Raw genomic sequence first — 22,176 nt, 5'->3', positions numbered from 1 at the left:
CTGTACTTAACCTGAAACTGTTCTTAACCTGAAGCACCACTTTAGCTAATGGGGCCTCCTGCTGCCGCTGTGCCAGCGCTGTGCGATTTCTGTTCTCATCCTGAAGCAAAGTTCTTAACCTGAAGCACTATTTCTGGGTTAGCGGAGTCTTTAACCTGAAGCATATGTAACCTGAAGCATATGTAACCTGAGGTACCACTGTACTACACATCTGAAGGGAAATATTCTGAATAGGGCCGATTTCTGCAAAAACAAAGACCCTACAAATTTGTACTATGACAAATATTGATACGTACCTAAGGAATTAGTGTCCAGTTTGCAGATTTTTATATAAAAACCAGATCAGGCTAAGGTAAAAAAAAAAACAAACCAGTTGCAAAAATCACACCTGGGAACAACTGTCACAATCTCACTGCTGCTGTGCCCCAAGTTGGCTGTGGGTGGCCTTTGGAACCAATTTGGGAAGGCGAAGTCCTGGCATCTGGCCTCATGTATGAACTTGCATCCTGCTATGGTTGGACGCTGAACTACTTAAGCCCACTCCATCTTCCCCTCAAGACCAGACTTTCTCCCATCACCAGTTGTCATTCTCAGAGACGATTCTTCTTCTTTGGAAGCTCCCTCAACTTCTGGCATCCGGCCTTCACCAACATACCAGTCCTAGAAGTGGTCGAGATCAGGAGACTTTCCAGCACTGCTGTAGCGCAGCCCTCAGAAACTCAGTGCTCTCCTCCGCAACTGGCAGGTGACCTCCATTAGAAAGCTGGGTCCCAAGTACTCACACCTGATTTCAGTAGGCTTCTGACCAGTGCAGCAACACTCTGAGGTACTCAAGGGCTGAGCTACATGATGACAAAGCATTATTTATTTATTTATTTATTTATTTGCTAAGTGTACTTAAACTGGCTACTTTTACTGTGAATAACAAGCAGATTTTGGGTGTCAGTCCAGAACATGTCCCCAGTCTGGTTCCCCGCCCTGCACTCCAATTTGCCCTAAATGTGCTGTTAACACCTTTGGGGGACAAATAGCTTTCAGCAGGGAAACATACTCCAGATCAGGGCTCCGAGCATGTTTTTCCTTCAAAATAAAACATAGTTTATGTATACTTTTTTGAAAAAAAGGATTGTTGTTATAACATGTAGTTTCGCTCTTACCTTCACTTGCTAGCTTTAACTTTGTCTGGTTTATTGTGTACTCTCCAGGGTCCTGATGCTGTGGGCACCATCGCAGGTGCCTGACTAGTATTGTATGTGCATTTCTGCTATTCTCATAGCATTTTACCCACATTAACCTGGTGCAGATGTAACACTTCTCTTAGCCATAGTTAAGAAATCACAGAAAGGGACTCAGGGTTCTGAATTCTTTGTTTCTATCCTGCATAAAATCTTCCCTCCTTCTTTCAGCAGTGAATATGGTACAGTGCTATATCTGCAAAGGCTGCCCTAATTGTGGTTGTAATGATAGGTCGAAACCTTGTAGCTGAAATTGGTTTGCAAATCATGATTTATGTTAACTATAGGATTGCAGAGCTGGAAGGTATCTAGGGGTCATCTAGTCCAATCCCCCTTCAATGCAGGAATCTTTTGCCTCAAATCCATGACCCTGAGATTAAGAATATCATGCTCTTATCAATTGGTTTGCACTAGTACAAATGCAATGTGGTCTTGTGCCTTTAGCAGCTGTGGGGCAGGCAGAAATTTAACAGAGTAAACCCTTTCTAGTACTGAAAAACGATTATGGGGAATGCTTCATATGTTTACATTCTGTTAGACATATTATTACTTGTATGTGGCTCCCAATGTACCTTTGGCCCTCTGCAAAGGAGGGCACATTTGCATATGACAAAGTATATGCAATTTTATGCAAATGCATGTCTTCTTTTGTGAGTGCCTAATCCACATACTGCATACTGAGCCCAAAAAATCCTGGCAGCACCCATGCTTGTGTCCATAACACTAAACCATGGTTTAGCTTTATAGGTGAACCTTCCTGCATAATACATTTTATTTATGTATTACGTTTATTGCATGCATCCTCCCAGGAGCTTAGTGCAGCATATTTTAAAGCAATATTGATGTGGCTATAGTGCATCCTCAGATATGGATGGCTAATCTTTTTCAGGATATATCTTTTCCATTTTCTACTGAGAGGGCGTAGGAGTGACCAAATAACCAGAGATCTGAAGAAAGTGAAACTGAAGGGTCAGATTATATATATATACACAATGGTGAATCAATCAAGCAACTAGTTGCCTTTTAATTTTCAGTGGTAGGAGTATTCTAAGCATATTAAGTATGCTGACACAATGTCATCACTCTAGAAAATTCAATGTGGTGAGCAATAAATTAACAGGGCAGCTTCAACCCCCCGCCCCAAATTCAGATTTTTGGCTAATCGTTTGCAAGATATAAATATCAAACAATTACCTTATAGTAATGGGAAAGGATGATGAAGCGACTGGTTATCATTAAATCTAATGTTTCTAATATTATTTACATTACAGACCGGGGGGTGATCCTGTCCCCACAAAATGGACAGTACAATAGGGTTTGGATAGGCACAGATACTAGCAACTTCTGATTACACTGCTCCTTGGAATACCTCCAGGTACCCTGCCTGTCTTCTCGCACAGGATACTATTGCCAGGGGTAGGCTGTTCAGCAAAAGTCTGGTAGTATCAAGAGCCAGTTGCACACATGTACAGAGAGGGTAGTCTGTACTGCTTGACCACTGCTGTTGAGCAATAAACAATATGAGACCAGGACATTGGTGCTACTATGAACTTAAGAGGCGAGAATGGGGGAGAGGCAGACAGTTAGGGAAAAGGGAAAAATGAGAATAGGAGAAACAAATGATGGGCCTTTTCCTACCTCACCTGGCTGGTGCCATGTCATCCAGGATGGAGAACAACAGGCCTAGAGGGGTGGCGTATTTGAAAGTTGGGAGAGTTTGGCTGGAAGATGGAGAGACAGTGACTTGTCTTGCTATGTGCTAGATTTGGGGCTCCCCTGGAAACCGAATGGGGAAATAAGATCTGTTGGAGTGGTAAAACTGTGAGCTCCTTCATCTTTTGCTCAGGTTATATATATATGTGTGTGTGTGTGTGTGTGTGTGTGTGTGCGTGCAAGTAAAGCTATATATCCTAAAGATACCACAGTATCTTTGACCACAGTAAAGGTAAAAGGACCCCTGACCATTAGGTCCAGTTGTGACCGACTCTGGGGTTGCGGCGCTCATCTTGCTTTACAGGCCGAGGGAGCCGGCATACAGTTTCCGGGTCATGTGGCCAGCATGACTAAGCCGCTTCTGGTGAACCAGAGCTGCGCACGGAAACACCATTTACCTTCCCACCGGAGCGGTACCTATTTATCTACTTGCACTTTGACGTGCTTGCGAACTGCTAGGTTGGCAGGAGCAGGGACCGAGCAACGGGAGCTCACCCCATCGCGGGGATTCGAACCACCAACATTCTGATCGGCAAGTCCTAGGCTCTGTGGTTTAACCCACAGCGCCACCCGCGTCCCTTTTGACCACACTACCCTGAGTCAATATAGGAACCTCTGAAGCCTCTCACTGCTTAGAGACTGGGGTTGTGCGTAACACTTCCATAAAAGCAACCAAGGCTATTTCAATGCTGAAACCTAGCCATACTGTAATAAAGATAATCAGAAACATGAATTAATACTTGTCTCAATATCCCCTGGTATTATTAAATTAATTACATTTTTTATTCTCCACACAACTCACAAGAGCAAAAGTTTTTTAGTTTTTTAAAAATGAATTTATGAATGACTTGTAAGTGCTTTTCTTCCTCTTTTCTGCACCAAAATGTTAACAACTTGTTTGTATGGGTTATATTTGCAGAAACGCATCTGCAAAGGGCATATACCACATACATATAAATCGGAGTTTGACTAGCTGTTAAGAAAGTTGAAAGAAAAACAAGCTTCTCAAACTTCACACAGGTTAAGATAAAGGTTTTGGACAAGGTTTCAGATTTGACAAAATTCTTGACAAAATTTATTCCGCCACTCCCATCTCCCACATTAAAAAACTATTAGCAGAAAGGCTATTGAAAGGCTGTCCATGATCCCAGAGACTTTTCTGGAAACAGTTCTGTTTAATTCTCATGCCTGCACAATAGCAGTTTGGCACAATCAGTTATATACAAATGTCTCTAAAAGGGGCCTTACCTCCTCTTTTCCAAGGTCACTTGTTTCAAGGGTTCCAAATAGCAAAGAAAGTCAGTGGAGGGTATGTAGGGAAAGCTTCGGGTGGGGGGAAGAGAAGGAGCTTCTGCTGAGATATTTCAGAGTCAGGTCTCTTTCTATAGTGGGAGGGTTTCCCTTTAAATCTTTTTCAATAGGTTATTGATGGCTTTGAAACTTAAATGGCATTTGTCAACCATCAGTAAATCTTTAAAACTTTTTCTGCAAATAGCCCAACTCCAGGTCTCAGCTTTTCCCATTAATCTGTATGTAAGGCCACTGAAGGCTTTTTCAGAGTTTAGATAATGCCTAGATTAAAAGGTCCATTCAGAAGGAAAAGCTTTAGCATTCACCTTGTGTACATAGCCATTTCACCAGTGGTATTCATGGGTTGTTATTTCAACTCTGCATTTGTCTTGCAAACAAGACATACGCCACAAAGGCTTGGTAGAGACATTCTTCAGTGAATTATCGAAATCTATTTGCCTATTTGTCATGGCTTGTTATTTTTATTATGTATAATCAGTTTGAATCCAGGAACTTTAAACTGACAATTGTTCAATTATGTTGCTATTTTAAAAATGAAAGGTACAATTCAGCAATGATGCTGATAAAGGACAAATAGGGTGGTTTGACTTACATTTTTTTTTATTGTTCCAACATCTTAGATGTTGCATTTGATGCAATTAAAAAGACCTCTGCAAAAATTGTTTTAGTATGTTTTGTCTTCTCCTTGTTTTATAGACTTCCATTGTTTATTCATTTTGTTCCTTTCATAAAAAGGATGCAAGAGGCAAAAGATTAAGACATTTTTAAATAGCTGGAAGCACCTTCTTCCTGCTCTCCAAATCACATAAACTGAAAATATTTCAAGATTGAAAGATTTGCGGCACTATTTGAGACGTCCTTAGAGTTAGCCCCACAGTTCCATGTGAAGGTTCCACTGCTCAAGATCTTTAAGTGGACTTTAAAGACCTTTTTATTGCTGCTTTTAAAGGTTAGACTGAGTTTGTGTTTAGATTTCTGGCTTGGCCATGCTAGTTCATGCTGGTTTTAGTAACATTTTGCACTGTTCAAAATTTAATAATGTCTTTTTAATCTGCCTTTACAATTGTACAGTTTAAGCCATGACACCTGAGGGACAACTGCTGCTGGAGAGCCAGCCCAGTTCCTCAGATAAAGTTGAGCAGAGAAGGAGAGAGATCCCCGCCCCACCAGCTATCAAAACATTTTGTGATTCTAGGATTGGGATTAATAAAGTTGTAGAAAACCCAAATTTGGCACCTGCCTCATTATTATTCCACAGGAGACAACAGGAAGAAAATGGAGCAGGGCCCCCAAAGCAAATGGGGGTAAGGATAGGGGGAAACACAAAACGGGAAAGTTGAAATGAGGCAGAGGAAAGCCGAGACTTGGTAAATGGAGGGTAACAGAATCACAGAGAAAGGGGAAGCAGGGAAATAAAGAAGAGGGCGCTAATGGGCTGAAGAAGAGCAAGTATCTTATTCCATTTCCATATTTATAAGTTTCACATTTCCCCCCCATGTCAGGTGTCTAACTATAAAACAAACTACAGTACGTAAACCTCTGCATGCAGCTAATCCAGGTGGGTCCAGTCATTAAGTCCCCAAAGTACCGGTACTTGGCAGCCTAGAACTATTCAGTTTGATACATGACCTAAGAAGGAAAGAACCATCAAGAAAGACTGAGTCAATTTGTATAAGGCAATAAAAACTAAGCATATTTCTGTGTGTGTGTGTGTGTGTGTGTGTGTAATATAAATAAAAAAAAATTAAATATGATTACTATAAGTAATTGGTATAAATTAACAAATGCATTTGTTAAATAAAATACTAACTATGGCTGACTAGTAGCACATTATCCATATTCCAATCACTGGTAATAAATTTACAGAACTTAGGAAAATACAATGTTATATTCCAACCAAGACACTTTTAATATTTAAATACAGATAGCAGAACCTGTATTCAGTGATACAGATGATAATAGTTCGACTGAAGTCTTGCTTTAGTTTCATAATCTTATTCTTCCCAATTTGAAACAGAACCGTTAGTTAAAACCTATCCTATGTCAGCATCGTAGTTTGAAATAAAGTATTCTCTGATGATCTTAAAAGTTATATAGTACAGTACTATGCTCCCAAAACTTACAGTGTCCGCTGTTCCATTCCATATTCAACATGATACCCTTGGCTTGTTAATTACTTTTATCCAGAAGTATATTAGTTTTATCTTCTGAAGCAAAACAAATTAGACAGATCATGGCTGATTAGAATGCAACAGTAAAATCTCCTTATACTTTCTATTCCACTCCATTTCTCTCCAAAATAGCAGCGATGTCAAATACATAGGTATTTCCCACGCCAGTCTGGACTCTGTTTCTAATAAGTGCTGTGGCTGGAACAATGGTTCTTACACAGCGACTGAAGTTCTTTAGTTCAGTCATTGTGCACAAAAAGAACAGAACTCCTTAGCAAGCATTTGATGAAACATCTAGATTTCCATATTTCCCTAATTGCATTTTCTAAATGTGTGTGCATCTTATCTGACCAGAGTTTAAATGTTTTCTTTATTTCACTGCTATGGCAAAATAAGAATGTGAAGGACTGGAATGATAATGATGTCTCAATTTATACACTTGAGGAGGGGAAATGATTTAAAAATAAATAAAAGTGGGTGACGGGAGTCCTGATATTGTGTATCCCATAAATGTGTTATTTGAAATAGCGGCTTTCTAAAATGCTTCAAAAGTTCTGCTAAATGTAACTCTAAAAGTAACTCTCAATTTCCACACTGTTAATGTGTTGCACTCTCTCTTTTTTTCTGTTCACAAAATTCTGCAAATGTGTTTGTTTCTTTGTGAAAAGTTTTCCTAAAATTTGTGTGCCACAGACAAAACAGATGGAAGTTGGCTGTGCTATTCCTTTATTTATTGTCAATTACTATATGTTAACAGTAGATCTTGTATTTAGATCCATTTAAACTTCACTATGCAGCTGCCCATTTGAAAATAAAATGGTTGCCTTCTTTCACTTCAGTGGGCACAATACAAAACATCCATTGAGCTTTCCCTTTATTGCAGCTGCCAGTGCCCAGCCGACTTTTAACAAACCAACCAAGCGGAATAACAATGCAGCTGTAACATTTTATGGTATTTCTGTTAGTTCTCTTTTGAGACGAGACCGAAGGTGTTAATTAGGAATCAAAGAATACTACCCTGCCAGCCTTCTTTCACAATCTATATACTGGTCACTGCAGTTTTCAGAAGAGAAAAATAAATCTAATAAAGGGACAAAAATGTTGTTTGTCACACCAGTAACATATACTTAATATGCTTTGATCACAAGCTTTTTATGCAGTCTTGTCAGACAGGCTGAAAATATTATTCCACCTCCCTCCAATTTTTTGTTGTCTTTCCTGAATACTAATTCTCGAGTCTGAAATGTCTGGGTGGGAGAGAAGAAGCTTTAATAAGAGTTTGATTTGCTGGTGAAAATTGATGGTCTTGTTACAAGAACATTATCAACAGCTCTTCTCTTCTTCTATTAAAACATGAAGTGTTTTTAACGAAACATAGTACTCTATCTGCTGGGTATTAAAACTAAGTCTCAGGCTGTCTGGCATTACCTATCAGGTATGACTCAAAAATTTGGAAAAGATACTGCTTAACAGATGGCAAGAGTTTCGCTTCAAACAAAAAGTCTTATGCGGTAGAGTAATATGTAAAACTTCCTTGTTCATATTCCAGTTAGAAAGGCAGCTTTTGCACTACAGATTTGATAATGGTGTTCATGTATTCCACACTCAAAGATATCAGCATGAAGTCATTACCTTCAATCTTCCATCAAACTTAAAACCTTGAAATAAAACTTTATGAAGTCAGCACTGCTGGGAATTAGTCAAGCTTCCTAGCTCTCCCAGCAAGAGCTTTTACTGTTAGATGTCCCAATCATGCCAAAATCCATTAATCCTGCTGGAGGAAGACAGAAGGAAGCTCAAGTTGTTGATTTAATGTTAATGGATTGAATGGACTTCCAAGGCAGCCTACTGAGTTGTCTAAACTATAAAGCAAACAAAGCAATTTAATTTAATTTATATTTGAAATGTTAAAAACAAATTCATAGTGTAGCTTTGGGAATTAAAAATTGACAATCTTTTATGAAACATGTTGACTGATACATCATTTGAACAGGTTGATTGCAAATCCTGTGGCTATATCTAGTAAGGTGAGATGACAAAGAAGCAAGGATACTTCTAAGAGACATGGGGAAAAGTAAACAAAATGAAGACAAAATGTGACAAAATGAAAAATGAAGCAAGCCATTAGGCTGGTCCAGAAACAAGGGCCAACTTTTAAAACACTTTTGGTCTGTGACAGATATGTAGTTCAGCAAGGACATGTCATCTTCCAGTTGTGCAACCAGAAGTTGATCTGATCATGAAACAGCTGGATTCAGTTTTTGGATTGGCTTGCAAAACAACAACAACAACAACAACAACAACAACAACAACAACAACAACAACAACAACAACACACTCACTCACTCCATGGTGGTGCAGCCTATGTCAACATAGCAGAAGGAAACATGGACAGAAACCACAGCTGCCATGGATTCAAAAGGCAGAGTGATAAGATCCTAATTCAGTGTTGTCTCCCAGGTAAGTTACTGGATTTGCATATGGCAGAACTGGGTTCAAACTGTATACTCTACCACAAGCTCATGGGGGACCCTGGGCAAGTTGCTATCTCTCAGCCTCAGTTTCTCCACAGCACAAGTTTGCCTACCTTTCAAAGCTATTGATGGATGGGATAAATAATATACCGGTAATACTTTACAGAGGGAAAACTGGGGCGTGAAGTTGCCACCCATAAACTGGTAGACGGTGAGACTCAAAGCTCTGTTTCCTGCAGGGGCGGCTGCAGGACCTTAGGTAGTGAAGCTGATCTAGCAGGCTTGAAGTCACCACCTATCCTCTGATAGCTGGTGATATAAATCCTTTGCACTTTAAGGGTCTGGATTGTGCATTGGAAGCTTTCTCTATACTTAACCCACTCCTGACATCAGATGTCAGATGTGGGGTAGGTGGCATGGTTTGGGGAGAAATGGCTTCATGACCCAAAGTGAGATCTGTGGTGGTTCATCACCCCTGATCTATATACATATAGTCATCCGTCTGTCCGCCCCCCCCCCCCCCATTCTTATTTTTTAATGAATATATTCAATTACTTCAGAGCTAACCCAATGAGAACTTTGGAGCTCTAAGTCTTTAATCTTCATCAGTTTAAGAAGTAGCAAGGACATATTTGGTTGAATGTGTTAAGAGTAGAAAACCAAGCTACTCATGTACCACGATCTTGGGAATTGCTGCTAGCAAAGGGACCATGTGCAAATGCTTCAAACCAAGTAGTTCAACCAACTGAATTTCTTTAAAAAGAAAAGAAGAAAAAATCATAAACACTTCCTCTCTAAAGCAAACAAAACTTGAGAACTGCTTCAACTAACATTTCCTGTATTTCACTTGCCTAATTGTTATGAGGAGTTCCCATTCAGCTGCACACTTTTGCAGGGGGATCACTTTGGAAATAAGAAAGGAAATGTTTGTGAAAAGAGTATCACAAGTTCTATGTCATAAACCAAATCTAGGTCTGCCACTTTTTTGCCTAAGAGAGAGACTATGTTTAAACAGTTACATGACCGAGTTCAATGAGACCAGGTAAGCAGATATAGAATCTTAGCCTCAGTGTGCCACCATAACCCTAAAATAGGCTGGAGGTCATTATTCTGAGTCACAATTTGTGATGGTGGATTCTTATAGTTAGCAAGTGATGAATCCCTTTAGGAAACAAGCAAGCAGCCTGCTATGTGTTACTTGGGTCTTGAGCATCTCAATCTTCGTGTATCTATGATTCAATTGTGAATAGCAAAAACTATCAATCAGTTGCAAATACTCCCTTTTTGGGGGGAAGGTGGTTAAGAGAGTTACGGAGAGGCAACTATAAGCATTTTTTGATGGCAGGGATTATATAGACTCATTCCAAACTGGACTGGTCCATGGGACTCTGTCATCCTCGGTCACCTGATGGATGATCTTTAAAGAGATTAGGACAAGGGGAGTGTGTCCTTGCTCTTTCTTCTGGATCTCCTTGTGGCTTTTGATGCCATAGACCATAGTATCTTCCTGGACAGACTCTATGGATGGGAACTGGAGGCACTCTGTTACAGCTAGGGGTGCCAACGTGAATAAAATATGGGGGGGGCAGGTAAGCCCTGCCTGCATGATTGATGGGAACTGGAGGCACTCTGTTACAGCTTGGGGTGCCAACTTGAATAAAATATGGGGGGACAGGTAAGCCCTGGCTGCATGATTGATCGCATGATGTGCCACACACACACCATCTGAATGGCAATGCCTATTAAGTGAGGGGGGCCCCTCAAATATTTCCTTGGGAACGGTCTCCTATGGTTCCAGTCCTACCTACAGGGCTGAATCCAGACAATAACATTGGTAGAGTGCTTTTTGCCCTCCTGGAAATTCTGATATGGGGTGCTGCAGGATAGTATTTTATCCCCAATGCTTTTTAAAATATCTATGTATATGAAGCCTCTGGAAGTCTTTAGGCGTTTGGGAGCAAGGTGCTACAAATGCACCGATGAAACTCAGCTCTGTTTCTCCATAACATCTGAATCAGGGGATGCTGTATGGGCTCTGAACTGCAGCCTGGATGCAGTTGGTGGGATGGATGAGAGAAAATAAGCTCAGCTTAAATCCTAGGAAGACAGAGGCACTGTGGACGAATGGTTCCTGTGTCTGAAAAATTGGTCACCTGCCTGCCCTGGATGGGGTTGCACTCTCCACGAAGGAGCAGGTACACAGTCCAGGAGTGCTGCTGAATCCTTGTCACTGGAGACCCAGGTAACCTCAGTGCCTAGAACCACCTTTTACCAGCTGTGGCTGATATAACAACTCTGGCTGTTCCTAGACCAGGAGAGCTTGACCACAGTAGTTCAGGCACTGGTGACTTTAAGGTTGGATTACTGAAATATGTTCTGTGTGAGATTTCCCCTGTGCTTGGTTTGGAAATTACAGTTTGTACAGAATGCTGCAGCATGGTTGCTGAGAGGAGTGAGACTCTGTCCAGCATCTAACACCTCTGATCAGAGACCTGCACTGGTTGCTGACTTGTTACTAGGTCAAGTTCAAGGTATATAAAGTCCTCAACAGCTTGGGACCAGGAACTTACAAGATCCCCTTACCCCATATATGCCCATTTGACTGCTTCAGTCTGTGGAACTGGCACTGTCCAGGTGTCACATAATATTTGCTCTGCACTTAGAATAATAGAATTGTAGAGTTGGAAGAGACCCAGGCTGGATCTATAAAGGTAAAGGGACCCCTGACCATTAGGTCCAGTCGTAACCTACTCTGGGGTTGCGGCGCTCATCTCGCTTTACTGGCCGAGGGAGCCGGCGTACAGCTTCCGGGTCATGTGGCCAGCATGACTAAGCTGCTTCTGGAGAACCAGAGCAGCGCATGGAAACGCCGTTTACCTTCCCGCCGGAGCGGTACCTATTATCTACTTGCACTTTGATGTGCTTCTGAACTGCTAGGTGGGCAGGAGCAGGGACTGAGTAATGGGAACTCACCCCGTCGCGGGGATTCGAACCGCCGACCTTCTGATCGGCAGGTCCTTGGCTCTGTGGTTTAACCCACAGCGCCACCCGTGTCCCTAGGCTGGATCTAGACAAATCAAAAAAAGCATTTCAGGAAAACGCGTTGTAAACCTCAAAGTGGGAAACCACGTTGGCGAAAGACAGAACTCCAAAGCGACACCTGGTGTCACAGTGTTCTAATCATGCATATAAAACACTTTTTCTTTAGCAAATGTAGCTGAGTTCCCAAAGATTTGAACATTTTAGCATATAAGTACAGTGGTACCTCGAGTTGCGGACAGGATCTGTTCTGGAGGTCCGGCCAGATCCTGAGGTTTTCGCAACTAGAGAGACCGCTTCTGCGCATGTGCTTGTGGCAAAAACCCGGAAATATACTTCTGGGTTCGCCGCTTACATATCCTGACATTTATGTAACCGGAGGGATATGTAAGCGGAGGTACGACTGTACCTACACTTTGTAACTCCCTTTTCATTCAGATAAGCCTATGCAGACATGTAGAAGCTGATACGTGGCAACTTTGTTACATATCTTTAGGCACCAAGCAAAAATATTATTCTTCTCTCAAGCCTTTGGCTAATTAAACCATCTATGGACCATGTGTGTGTGGTGGGATACTATTGTTTGTTACTATGCTATCTATTTTTGTGTTTTTATACTGTAAACCACCCTGTGATCATCAGATTAAGAGGGGCATAGACATTTAATAAATAAATAACAAATAACGTGTTTTTAGCTTTACTGTTGATTTTAATTATATTATGACTTTTTAAACTTTGCCTTCTATTGATTTTAATGTTTACTTTATTTTTGTAGACTACTTAGAGGTTATGTTTACAATCAAGCTGCATATAAATGTTGTTAAATAAATAAAAAGAAATCAAAGTATGTTCTAAGTAATGGAGCCCCAAACTATTCATATTTATTTATTTAAAATAATTCTATCTTGTCTCTCCTGCATTTGAGGCACCTTATGATAATAAAACACAATAAAGACAAAACATTACGACCAGATAATTTCACTGCAGTATCTTCACACTTTAATTTCCATCAGCTTTGAAAGTCTGTCTTTAAAATATAGGTCTTATAACCCTATTTTAAAAAGTTGTGAAATAACTCTGAACTGAGCTTGAAAAAGACCACCATGGGTAAGCTCTCAACTTGTCTGGTCCTGGTTAACAATCTTGATGCCCTGTGTCCTGAACTAACTGGACCGTTTTCAGTTGCAGTTCCACATATACTGAACTGCACAGATCCAAACATATAAAAACCACAGCATTTATGTTTCAGTTGCTGTGGCAACACAAATTACTGTTTATATGGTGATGGCTAATAGCTGAGCTTTGAAAACAATAAATGAATGAATAATTAAGTACAATATTTGATTTTTCCTTTGTTTTACACAGAGCTCATAAAGCTTTGTCTTGTCCTTTTCAGCAGAGGAACACGGCAATTATTCACCCCTGGGTATAATCAACAAAATGGCCTGCCCTAAGTCAACATAGAATGCTTATCCGCAGTGAACTGCAGGCATACCTGCAGACTTCAACTACCATGCCATGAACAGCCAGGGTTGCTATAAATTAGGGTGAGGGAATCTCAGGCCCAGGGATGGATGAGACCCTGCAGGCTTGTCTGTCCAGCCCTCTGATCCGTACCCAGGCCATGTACCCCTCCACAATCCATACTTCCAGGATGCTGCTCTGCACTGTCTAAAAGTACTTTCACCCACTTTGAAACTATCCTTTAAATATTATAAAGCCTATAGATCTGAACTGACCAGCTGAGTTGTGGTCCAGACCCTCTACCACTTAAGTTCACTGCATTGTTACTGAAGGGGGTTAATCACCCAGACCTTATCTGTTTCATGATCAGTAGTGCAAACTCAAGCTTTCTCAGTTACCATAATCCCAAACCCAAAGAATTCTGCTCTGTTTGGCAACAATGGGACTCGCCTCAAGACCTCAGCAATCACAATAATACTATTCCTTAAATTAATAACAACAAGGAAACATAAATGGCATTTTTAAATGCCTGCAAACAATTAACATTTCCCCCCCCCCATCCTATTCACTTGGATACAAATCCCACTGATTTCGGTGGAAATGATTACAATTGCAGTCTTTAAACAATAACGGGCAGAGGCTGCCGAGAATATAAAAAGAAAGCTTTCCAAGTTGCTCCAGATCTGGGTAAGCAATTTTAATGGTAAGCATTTGAAAGACAAACTCCACTGGGGGAAAAAGGCCAAGTTAACAAGGGAACACTTGAAGGAAGTCTAATCTCAGCTGGCATGTTGACTGGGAAGGTCAGCTTCACGCACGCGTTCACAGCTGGAGTCGGGCTCCCTCTGTCAGGCCAATTGTCCTCTGCACTCCAGATACTAAGCCAAACTGAAGGTGCCTTCACTCTGCCAGACCCTTGCATTTTACTAGTTTAAAGGGAGTCTCCTTCCCCCACCACACCACCCTGTCAGTTTACATATCATTTCCACAGAGCAGTCAACCCAAAAAAAGGAATACCGGGTGTATGCTATGCAATGACTTTTTCAGTCTCTCCCCTTAAAGTCACACAACCCTGACAATGCATATAGATTTAGCAAACAGGGAATGCAACACATTAGTTGTGCTTTATTTAAGTACAAGATGGCCCAGTATTTAAAAGCAGCATAGTTTGCCAATTTATATGTGTCAAGGAAAACAGAATTGACTAAAATGTATTTCTATAATGCTAGCATCCTTGAGCTTAGCCACCGTGATCTAGAAAGTCTTACCATACAGGGCCATTCTAATTAATAAGAATATCATAAACCTTTATGACATATGGTGAATTTATTTACTTACCTTATACTATTAAACTTTTGTTGTGACTAGATACAAATAAACAAATCTGATCTATCATGATTTATTAATTGTAAACTAGCTATAGGTTGATCCTATTTTAATTTACTTCTGACTAAATACGTATAGTTCCAACTTATACATTCACTATCCTTGATTCCAAACAGCACAGATGAAATACTTTGCAATAAATGTGTTTTGCCATGTTCTACAGCACATGAAAGAAAGCAGTGTTTTATATACATTACATTTATATACATTATCCACCAAGTCTCATCTGTAGGCTGGATAGGTTGACGACAGATGTCTGAGGCAATACAGTGGTACCTTGGTTCTCGAACTTAATCCATTCTGGGAGTCCATTTGACTACCGAAACTGTCGAAAACCAAGGCATGGCTTCCAATTGGCTGCAGGAGCTTCCTGCACTCAACCGGAAGCTGCAGAAGCCATGGAAGCTGCGTCGGATGTTTGGCTTCTGGAAAACGTTTTCAAACTGAAACACTTACTTCTGGGTTTGTGGCATTTGGGAGCCAATTTGTTCAACGACTAAGCAGTTCAGGAACCAAGGTACCACTGTACCTGAATCCTCAACTTTCAGGAAGGCAGAGAGACCTTTGCCTCTTGGCTGCTATGTCACATTTTGAGTGTGTCCTTCTGCCTGTCCCTGTGGTGCACAGCATCAAACATTTCCAGAGGAGTAGTTGTGTTTGTTGGTTTCAGCAAAACAATCAGTCTTGTGGCAACTTAATAACTAACAAATTTATTCTGGCATACCGGTATATATTTTGCCACTCTTGTTTCCAGTGAGGAATTGTTACATAGAATGAAGTTATTAGTCAATAGCTTTACTTGGTTAACAACAAACAAAACATTCACCTAGGAACAGTAATTTGCACCAACAGTGGAAAATAAGGAGGCGGGACACAAGGTTGTGTGAAATAGGCCATGTTTATTCCTTTAAAATGGACCAGTGGTGGGGGGAAATGGTGGGGAATATTAACTGCATGTGGCAAACTGTGGTCAAGCCAGCCCTGCTAAAAATGAGGAGCAGCATTTCATCTACCCCTTTCCTTATGCCCCATCTTTCAGTTGAGTCGAGAGGCCTTGCTGCTTCATAGGTTGGCCCCAAAGGTGTTCCCTACCCACAGCCTCAAAGACAAATCTCAGGACTACATCTGTTACTCTTAAAGGTGCCTAAGGAGGCTCAGCAAACCTTACCGTAATTATTTTGGCCTATGTGGCCAATTAACCTATTCAATGGCTGCCACCTGCTAAGAGCACCAGCCACCAAATCAGTACAGTGTAGGCAAAAAAATCAAACAGCAAAGCCAACAAATTCCTACTTGGTCCCAGAAGACAGCTAGCAATGCCAATACTGAACAAGGCGTAAGGGGTGGGTGCCAAGGAATGGAAGAGGCTGAAGGAGAGGCTTAAATAGTCCAACCTTAGCCCCGCCATCTCCTTTAGCATTAGCATGTGTTAGGACGCTTGAAGCCTCCCCTTCCCTAAAGGGCTGCAAAGGAGATTTGCCTGCTTCAGGCAAGGCTGCAAGGAGATTTGTCATAATGGTTTGAAATAGCATTATTTGCTCTATGAATAATGAAGTTGACCTCAATAGTAAAGTAAAAAGATACTGGCTTTAAATGGAGAAAATTCACTACCAAGAATTACTATGATGACCGATAACGCAAAGCAATGTTCCAAACAATGGTTGAAGTTGAGAAAGAAAGAAAAAAAAGGGTGGTAATCACAAAGTTTCACCCAATTAAACAATCTTGATGTCATGATAATAGCAACAAATTGATGTTCCGTCTATTGACTTTCACGAAAAGTAGCACTTTTCTCGAAGTCATACAATTATTTTAAAAGTGCAGCAACAAACCTTTAGCCCATTTTATCATTTCAAAACCTATACAAATGGAGCTTGCACATTTTTCAAGCATTAAACTGGGTGGATATAAATGTGACCTAAAATCCACAAGACAGTGGTGCAGCATCACCTCCTGGTTTGGAAGAACAGTTTTCACATATCAAGGAGGCCTCCAGTATAAAAGTCTCATAGTCTACTGTGTCCAAATCTGTTTGTCTTGAGGGGGGGGGGGAATATCCATCATGTTCAAATGCCTTTGATCTTCTACCCAGTAGCCACACCAGAGAAGATTAGGGGTGGGTATCCAATGTTACCCACAGAAGATTAGGGGCCGCTTACTAGTGGGAAGGTAAACGGCGTTTCCGTGTGCGGCTCTGGCTCGCCAGAGCAGTGATGTCACGCTGGCCACGTGACCTGGAAGTGTCTGCAGACAGCGCTGGCCCCCGGCCTCTTGAGTGAGATGGGCGCACAACCCTAGAGTCTGTCAAGACTGGCCCGTATGGGCAGGGGTACCTTTACCTTTACCTATCCAATGTCAGATCAAGTAAAAACACTCTAGTTTATCACCAGGTTTGATGTGTGGCATATAGACAGGGGTGGGGGACCTTTTCCAACCTGTGGTCCACATTCCTTCATAGGAAACCTTATGGAGGTCACATGCCTATAGTGGGTGGAACACTGAACGCAGAAGGCTACATTGCTGCCCACATGCAGAAGCCAGAGATTTCTTCACACAAACACATCTCTCCATCCCAGCAAGCAAGAGCAACTTCCACAGTTGAAGGACATATTACAGTCAGGCAGAGGCACTCAAGAAGGATCTGAGCAGAGCCAGAGAGCAGTGGGGCCTGGGCAGGGCAGGGCAGGGCACAGCTTGGAAAGCATCCCAAGAGCCAGACAGAGATGCCTGAATGGCCACATCCTCCCCTCAAGTCAAAGCTTCCTTATCTCTGATATGGAGACTACAATTTCCTTCGCCAGACTGAGTAGTAAATCCAAAGCGAAGATTGATCTACCTTCCTGGGCACCTGCTCTGGTCTTAGCCAGAGATCAGTTAAAGATTAAATAAAATAATGCACTTCAAAGCCATGCCTTGGGAAGCGAAGGTAAAGATAGCATCCAGCAGTGCTAACCAAGTTTATGCTCTTGCTTCATTTTTAACTACTCTGTAAACAATGCATCATAATTATATAGTGGATTGGTATAAGTACCCGAAATAACATGAGACAGGGCTGCCATATTTCAAAGAGTAAAAACCAAGACACCCCAAAGGTTGTTGAGCCTGGTGGATCAGGCCAGTGGCCCATCAAATCATACAAGATACTTGTATATGTACCTTGCACCTATTTTGAATGGACAAAAAAATGTATCTAAATGGCTTACATCCTATTTTCTAATAAACAGATGTTTAAGGCCGTAATCCTATATAACCTCTTATCTGGGAGTAAGCCCCATTGAACGCATTAGGATTGCACTATAAAGCAACATCTACACAGGTGTTTTGGCAAGAAATTGGTTGTTTTTCTAGGTTGCCCCTTGTAGTATGGTTCTAAACACATACATCCCCTAAGTGTGCATGGATTTGCCTTTGAAGTGGTGTCTCTGTGCCACCTCAAGGTGAAGTGAGATCATCCAGTACACCTGTATTGCAGTGCCCTAGCCTAGACAGCAGCTTCTCAGTGAATGTACAACAATAAAACAAAGCATGCAAGCTGTGGATGTAGCTTAATTCCTATATAAAAGCACTTTTCATGTATAAATTTTGATAATCTGAAAGCGTATTCTCAACCATACTTTTTTTTCTACTCAGGCTCCATAAATCCACAATTAACACATACATATTTTACCTCTTTGTACCAAACAAAAAGAAATAAAAATCTGCCATGTACTTTGACAGCACAGAAAGAAGTAATATAGTAATATAAACATACAGCACACACACACACACACACACACACGGCACTGAGCCTCTTGGGCTTGCCGATCAGAAGGTCGGCAATATGAATCCAAGCAACGAGGTGAGCTCCCATTGCTCTGTCCTAGCTTCTGCCAACCTAGCAGTTTGAAAGCACACCAGTGAAAGTAGATATATATAGGTAATGCTGCAGCGGGAAGGTAAACAGCATTTCTGTGCACCTGGCACTCATCACAGTGTTCTGTTGCACCAGAAGCAGTTTAGTCCTGTTGGCCACATGACCTAGAAAGTTGTCTGTGGACAAGCGCTGGCTCCTTCAGCCTGAAAAGCAGGATGAGCACTGCACCCCATAGTTGCCTTTGACTGGACTTAACCATCCAGGGGTCCTTTACCTTACGTGGCACTGTAAAAGAAGTAACCCACTGAGTTCAACCATACATACTACCAGGCATGTTTCTACAGGACTACAGCCTTAAACATATTTCAGAACTCTACCATCTCCATCCCCTGGCACCTTCCAGCTCAGAATATACAAACAAAGAGTACCAAGTGTTGGAGAGCTGTAACAAGTACCATAGCTCACTTAGTTTGCAGTAGCCCCGCTGAATGTAATAGAATGCATGATTGCAGCCTACAGATTTGAAAGTGACATGGATCATGCTCAATCCTAATGTGCGTATTTTTACAATAATATTTATATCATAGCTCATGATGGTGGTTTCAATGCTGAATCAGATTTTTTAGCTCTTGAGGATGGTTCCCAAGACTCTGTCAGGCTCCATGGTGCATTTGGATCTTTGTTGCCCGTTGGTGGTGGAAAACAGGCACATCTGTCTAAAACCGGAGTGCCTCAAGCTTGGGAATTACACAGTGCTGCCCATCTCAGTTATATCTGATGTAGTCAGAGTGATGGACAGACACGAGACTGTCAGATAGCCCCACTTTTAAAGAACTGCCTTCTGATTCCATGTCATGTTAGGGTGGGTTCCACAAAATGCTAATGTGTTGTTGGCAACAGTAAAATCTATTGGGTTTTCCATGGAAAGGTTAAATCCCAGTTAAATGCATAGGCTGGCATTTTTATGCCACTGACATCCTGAGGGTGCTGTGAAGGAATTGCATACGTGGGGAGTGCTGATCCCACAACACCCATAGGGTAACAAACCCATTGAGACGGACACCTTCTTTCTTGTGAAACTCCACTGCTCCTAAAGAACAAACTCGAACTCCACAATGCCCTTAATTGTTTTTAGCGCTCACACAACAGTCTCTCAGAACAGCTCATCTGCATATATTTTTTTAAAAAGTAACCGTAACTGTGGAACAGGATCACAGGAAAAAACAACCATTTTCACGAAGTTCCCTTTGAGAGGGACAAACCTAAACCAGTAGACACACCACAGGGTTTTGCTTAGGTTACTAGATACCCATCGCTTTAAGCAGCATGGCTTATTTCGGATACCGCTGTCCCCTGCTTAATCCAGGACATCACGTCCTCAGCAGAACATGGTCTTGCTCTGGCAAAGGTGACCATCGCGCAAAGGACTGAGATCGACGAGATCCTTTATCCTCCGCTAGTTCTTAGACCTTATTCTAACTAAGCCAAAGTCTGCGCAATTGAAATAGAATCACAGAGCCCTCCTCGCATGTCTTCATCCGCCCCTCTTCCTCCGTTGGTTCAGTGGGTCTCAGATTGTAAACCCTCGAGGCAGGACCTGTCTTACCTGTTCTTCGTAAAGCACGCCGATGGCGTAATCATAGCATCACCCCCTCTACCTAGCCTCACCAACGACTAAGGTAGCGGCTTTCTCATTGCCCTGCCCCCCCCCCCGCTCCTCTTCGTTCCCACAGCTGCAAAAAAAGGGCGCCTGCCCCGCGCGCCAAAGCCACTTACAGGTAAGAGGTGAAGACGCTGAGGTTGGCGGGCACGCCGGCCAGGCCCAGGTCCGAGCAGTCCACTCTCACCAGCATCCCGTCTTCCTCGCAGTGGCAAGCGGCCGGGCAGCTCCTCGGGCGCCTTCCGAACGGGCTCCCTCCGCCGGCAAGCGGCACCAACGCGCCGAGGAGCCCCAGCAAGCTGGCAAGGAGCAGCGCGCGGGCGGCGGCGGCGGCGGCAGAGGAGGTGTCCATGGTGCCAAGGCAGCGCTGAGGGGGCGAGCGGCGAAAACGGCGGAGCTCCTTTCCTGAGAAGCCGAGGGAGCCGCTGACATTCCCCCCTCAGCTGTACGGCGCGGGGGCTTGGCGACGCTCGGAGGCGCGCGCTCGGCTTTTTGAGGTGGGAAGGCGACTCTCGCTCTTCTGCGAATGTATAGCCTCAAACTGGGCGAGAGAGGGGACGCTTAGAATGGCTGGCAGCTCATGAAACTGCAGTTGGAGGGACTGCTGTGGCCGGGACTGCTGCTGCTCCCGTAAGCCCCAGCCGCTCTTTGTAGGAGCATCTCAGTTTACACGCTGTTTTTAAAGAGCTGGAGTCTGAACCGCGCGCGCCCGCTGACGTCGCCCCGACGTCGCCTCGCCGCCGCGCTCCCTGCTCCTGCCAGCGCCGGAGAAGGGGGGGGGGGCGTGGTTGCGTGAGCGACAGAAAGCTCGCGAGGGGGGTGGGGCTTGTGCGCTCTCTTGCCAGAGCCCGGCGGGAACAGAAGCTGGCCAAGGCAGATGCGAACGCCGAGTGGGAGTTTAAGGCGCGCTTCGCTCCCTTCCCGCCCCTTCTCCTGGCTGCTGTTTGGTGTGCCAAGCGGGAAAAGGCCAGCTTGGCAGCGCCTCAGAGCTGCGAGGCGATAGTCCTTGACGCAACTAAAGCCCGGGGCGGCCGTAGTTTCCCCCTCGACGTACACAAACCCCGCACAGCCGAAGCCCCTCACGTCAAATGTCAGCGGAAACTTTGTTCTTACGGAAGTCACCATTCCCGCCCCCCCAAAACATTTCACCTTCAACCGCTCCATGGTGGCGGGGATTCAGCAGGTGCAGCTTTTCTGACCACCCTGCAGCTGTTAAAGAAACAGGAGGGCAGACACGTGTGAAGCGTCACTTCAGTCCCGGTTCCCAAGACAGCGTTTTCTTTAAGCAGCCTGCTAATGACGTATAAATATAAGTTCAAGGCATTCGCAGGAAGATCTGTCAGGTGGCAGTCATAGCCGGAGGGGGGCAGTGGGAAGGGTTACTAATCTCACCGAGGTATCACGCAGCGTTTTCAGAAATTTATCCCATTGTGAGGGCGACCAGAACATTATGTCCTTACTGTAGAAGCAGGACTATAGTTTTGTCTCCCACGTCTACTCTTCCCCAAGTGTAAGGCAGTCCCCCCCCCCCCAGTCTAAAAACTTAAGAGTTGATGGGAAAAAACCAACCACAGTAGAACAAAGTCTACTTGCTAATTATCAAGTTTTTAATATATATATATATATAACGTTCAAATAGCAGTTCACTTCTATCCCTGATGGGCAAGTTGTTCATCAATTTCAATCTGTTAGGGAGGACGATTTGAGCCTGCAAATCCTGATTCATTTCAATTGTTTGGTAGTGGATGAAGTTTTAGCCTATTTCTTGGCTAAATAGGAGGATTTGACCTCCTCCCCAACTCCCCAACTATAAACAAATAACGCTGTATCTTTGTGGGTCTGGTATAGGATCTTGGATAGGAATGCAGGA

At 42.9% G+C, this 22,176-nt stretch overlaps 1 protein-coding gene across 1 annotated transcript in view; it reads right to left on the bottom strand.

Moving 5' to 3' along the window:
• LGR5 (leucine rich repeat containing G protein-coupled receptor 5) overlaps positions 1-21,045 on the bottom strand; it is a 73,662-nt gene extending 52,617 nt beyond the window's left edge. The window contains exon 1 of the mRNA XM_028745966.2: positions 20,423-21,045. Coding sequence (XP_028601799.2) covers positions 20,423-20,658 — 236 coding nt within the window. The 5' untranslated portion in view covers positions 20,659-21,045. The remainder of the gene's footprint in view (positions 1-20,422) is intronic.
• Positions 21,046-22,176: the final 1,131 nt, after the last annotated feature.

The sequence above is a fragment of the Podarcis muralis genome, chromosome 10 (assembly GCF_964188315.1).
Source record: "Podarcis muralis chromosome 10, rPodMur119.hap1.1, whole genome shotgun sequence".
NCBI classification, from domain to species: domain Eukaryota; kingdom Metazoa; phylum Chordata; class Lepidosauria; order Squamata; family Lacertidae; genus Podarcis; species Podarcis muralis.
This window is presented reverse-complemented; position numbering and strand designations above follow the sequence as displayed.